The sequence below is a fragment of the Falco biarmicus genome, unplaced genomic scaffold, assembly GCF_023638135.1.
Source record: "Falco biarmicus isolate bFalBia1 unplaced genomic scaffold, bFalBia1.pri scaffold_359, whole genome shotgun sequence".
Taxonomy (NCBI): domain Eukaryota; kingdom Metazoa; phylum Chordata; class Aves; order Falconiformes; family Falconidae; genus Falco; species Falco biarmicus.
The window spans coordinates 1-3,640 of record NW_026611913.1 but is presented as its reverse complement, the minus strand read 5'-3'; the positions used below and the strand labels follow the sequence as shown (position 1 = coordinate 3,640).

At 63.5% G+C, this 3,640-nt stretch overlaps 1 protein-coding gene and 3 gene segments (V, D, J or C); 1 reads left to right on the top strand and 3 right to left on the bottom strand.

The window, feature by feature from the left end:
* Positions 1 to 204: 204 nt before the first annotated feature.
* On the bottom strand, positions 205 to 643 carry LOC130143503 (immunoglobulin heavy variable 3-64D-like; the record flags this gene model as incomplete). The annotated part of the segment is given in 1 exon segment: positions 205 to 643. A coding segment is annotated over 1 exon segment (439 nt), but the record flags the coding sequence as incomplete, so codon positions are not given.
* A 51-nt stretch (positions 644 to 694) lies between these two features.
* On the top strand, positions 695 to 1,072 carry LOC130143505 (immunoglobulin heavy variable 3-64D-like). The segment is given in 1 exon segment: positions 695 to 1,072. A coding segment is annotated over 1 exon segment (363 nt).
* A 363-nt stretch (positions 1,073 to 1,435) lies between these two features.
* LOC130143502 (Ig heavy chain Mem5-like) lies at positions 1,436 to 2,868 on the bottom strand. The gene is given in 6 exon segments (XM_056326186.1): positions 1,436 to 1,732; positions 1,735 to 1,797; positions 1,799 to 1,861; positions 2,343 to 2,615; positions 2,617 to 2,679; positions 2,860 to 2,868. Coding segments are annotated over 6 exon segments (768 nt in total).
* Positions 2,869 to 3,169: 301 nt separating this feature from the next.
* On the bottom strand, positions 3,170 to 3,460 carry LOC130143506 (immunoglobulin heavy variable 3-64D-like; the record flags this gene model as incomplete). The annotated part of the segment is given in 1 exon segment: positions 3,170 to 3,460. A coding segment is annotated over 1 exon segment (291 nt), but the record flags the coding sequence as incomplete, so codon positions are not given.
* Positions 3,461 to 3,640: the final 180 nt, after the last annotated feature.

Genomic DNA, 3,640 nt, shown 5'->3' with positions numbered 1-3,640 from the left:
GGGGGAAGACACTGGGATTTTGGGCAAATACCGTGCTCAGCGCAAGGATTTGGGGGAAAATACGAGGATTTTGGGATGCCTGGCCCTGGTGCAAAGGTGCCTGCGGCCCATGGTGGATGCCGGAGCTGCCGGACCTGCATCCAGACGGCCTTGCTGAAATGTCACAAGGGAATAATTTGGGCCAAAACCTGCAGAATTTGGGATCTACAAAACACGTTGTGCTTGGTGCAACGCTCCCGGGTCGCTGGGAGAGGCGGCTCCTGGTGCCAGGGCATGGGGGAGGTGCTGGGACGCGGCAACAGGGTTGGTACCACCAGCAGCACCATCACGTTTGGCGCAGTAGTAGGTGGCCGTGTCGTCGTCCCTGAGGCTGCTCATCTGCAGCGTGACCGTGCTCTGGCCGTTGTCCCTGGAGATGGTGAAGCGCCCCTTGACCGACGGCGCGTAGTAGGTGTAGCCACCATCGCTGTAAATACCCGCGACGAACTCGAGCCCCTTCCCGGGCGCCTGCCGCACCCAGTTCATGCCGACGCTGCCGAAGGCGAAGCCGGAGCCCTTGCAGACGCGGCGGAGGGACCCCGCGGGGTTCTGGAGACCCCCCCCCGGACTCCACCAGCTGTAGACCCTCACCCAGAACATTCCACCAAGCCCAGACCCTGCTGAGGCCTCCAGAGTCACCGTCCGCAGCTCCGGAATGTTCTGAGTGCGGCAGGCGCCCGGGAAGGGGCTCGAGTTCGTCGCGAGGATTAGCAGCGATGGTGGCACCGAGTACGCGCCGTCGGTCAAGGGGCGCTTCACCATCTCCAGGGACAACGGCCAGAGCACGGTCACGCTGCAGATGAGCAGCCTCAGGGATGACGACACGGCCACCTACTACTGCGCCAAAGAAGGTGGTGCTGGTGGTGGCTGGGGCACGTTGGTTCCAAAGGAACGAGTTTTGGGGCAAAAACCCGGACCCTTGGGCGAAGCCTGGAGGTGTGGGACACAACCAGTTGGGACCTGGGGCAGAGGTGGAGGCTGGGCGCAACGAGTCACCGTCTGGGGCCAGAGCGAGTGAGGTTTGGGGCAGGAATGGGTGAGGCTGGATGGGGACGTGTGAGACGTGGTGCGCGTGGTCACGTTTTGGGGTAAACTGCTGAGGTTTGGGGCTGGTGGTCAATGGTTGGTGGAAATGGTCAAGGTTTGGTGGAGAAGGTCAAGGTTTGGGTCAGAATCAGATGAGCTTGGGTGGAAATGGTCAAGTTTCACGGCAAATGGTTGAGTTTTGGGACCAACCGGTCAATGTTTGGTGGACGTGGTCAGGGTTTGGTGGAGAAGGCCAAGCTTTGGGGCACAACCAGATGCGGTTGGGTGGAAATGGTCAAGGTTCGGGACAACTGGTTGAGTTTTTGGACCAAAGTTGAAGGGTTGGTGGACATGACCAAGGTTTGGTGGATCAGGCCAAGCTTTGGGGCCCCACGGTTGAGGTTGGGCCAAGGACCTGGGGGTACCAAACTGGGGGGCCCGGGCTGGGGTCCGGCGGGACGATACCATCAGCATCATCGTCAGCGCCTCTGGCGCAGCAGTAGGTGGCCGTGTCGTCGTCCCAGAGGCTGCTCATCTGCAGCGTGACCGTGCTCTGGCCGTTGTCCCTGGAGATGGTGAAGCGCCCCTTGACCGACGGCGCGTAGTAGGTGTGGCGACCACTGCTGCTAATACCCGCGACCCACTCGAGCCCCCTTCCCGGGCGCCTGCCCGCACCCAGAACATGCCGAAGCTGCCGAAGGCGAAGCCGGAGCCCTTGCAGACGAGGCGCAGGGACCCCCCCGGGGGTCTGGAGACCCCCCCCGGACTCCACCAGCTGCACGGCCGCCCCGCAGCCCTGGGGAAGGAAGAAGGGCAGGGTTGAGTCTCCCGCTCCCGGTCGTGGCGCCCGCCCCTCCCCCACCCCCACCACCCCCCCGTCTCCGCGCCCGGGGAGCGGGTCAGACCTCCACCAAACTTTGGCCACATGGCCCCAAACCTTGGCCATTGTCCCCAAACCTTGGCCATTGGGCCCGCAACTCAACTAGTTGCCCCAAAGCTTCACCTTCTCCACCAGCCTTGACCATTTCCACCAACCATTGACCACCAGCCCCAAACCTCAGCAGTTTACCCCAAACGTGACCACGCGCACCACGTCTCACACGTCCCCATCCAGCCTCACCCATTCCTGCCCCAAACCTCACTCGCTCTGGCCCCAGACGGTGACTCGTTGCGCCCAGCCTCCACCTCTGCCCCAGGTCCCAACTGGTTGTGTCCCACAGCTCCAGGCTTCGCCCAAGGGTCCGGGTTTTTTGCCCCAAAACTCGTTTCTGTGCGACCAACGTGCCCCAGCCACCACCAGCACCACCTTCTTTGGCGCAGCAGTAGGTGGCCGTGTCGCCGTCCCTGAGGCTGCTCATCTGCAGCGTGACCGTGCTCTGGCCGTTGTCCCTGGAGATGGTGAAGCGCCCCTTGACCGACGGCGCGTACCAGGTGCTGCCACCATTGCTAATACTGGCGACCCACTCGAGCCCCTTCCCGGGCGCCTGCCGCACCCAGTTAATGGCGAAGCTGCCGAAGTCGAAGCCGGAGCCCTTGCAGACGAGGCGCAGGGGACCCCCCGGGGGTCTGGAGACCCCCCCCGGACTCCACCAGCTGCACGGCCCGCCCGCAGCCCTGGGAAGGAAGAAGGGCAGGGTTGAGTCTCTCCCGCTCCCGGCGTGGCGCCCCGCCCCTCCCCCACCCCCACCACCCCCCGTCTCCGCGCCCGGGGAGCGGGTCAGACCTCCACCAAACTTTGGCCACATGCCCCAACCTTGGCCATTGTCCCCAAAACCTTGGCCATTGTCCCCAAACCTTGGCCATTGGGCCCGCAACTCAACTAGTTGCCCCAAAGCTTCACCTTCTCCACCAGCCTTGACCATTTCCACCAACCATTGACCACCAGCCCCAAACCTCAGCAGTTTACCCCAAACGTGACCACGCGCACCACGTCTCACACGTCCCCATCCAGCCTCACCCATTCCTGCCCCCAAACCTCACTCGCTCTGGCCCCAGACGGTGACTCGTTGCGCCCAGCCTCCACCTCTGCCCCAGGTCCCAACCGGTTGGGTCCCACAGCTCCAGGCTTCGCCCAAGGGTCCGGGTTTTTGCCCCCAAAACTCGTTTATTTTGGAACCAACGTGCCCCAGCCACCACCAGCACCACCTTCTTTGGCGCAGTAGTAGGTGGCCGTGTCGTCGTCCCTGAGGCTGCTCATCTGCAGCGTGACCGTGCTCTGGCCGTTGTCCCTGGAGATGGTGAAGCGCCCCTTGACCGACGGCGCGTAGTAGGTGTAGCCACCATCGCTGCTAATCCTCGCGACGAACTCGAGCCCCTTCCCGGGCGCCTGCCGCACCCATCCCATGGCGACGCTGCCGAAGGCGAAGCCGGAGCCCTTGCAGACGAGCTGCAGGCCCTCACCCAGAACATTCCACCAAGCCCAGACCCCGGTGAGGGCTCAGGTGTCACCTTCAGCAGCCACAGAATGTTCTGGGTGCGGCAGGCGCCCCGGGAAGGGGCTCGAGTTCGTCGCGAGTATTTACAGCGATGGTGGCTACACCAACTACGCGCCGTCGGTCAAGGGGCGCTTCACCAT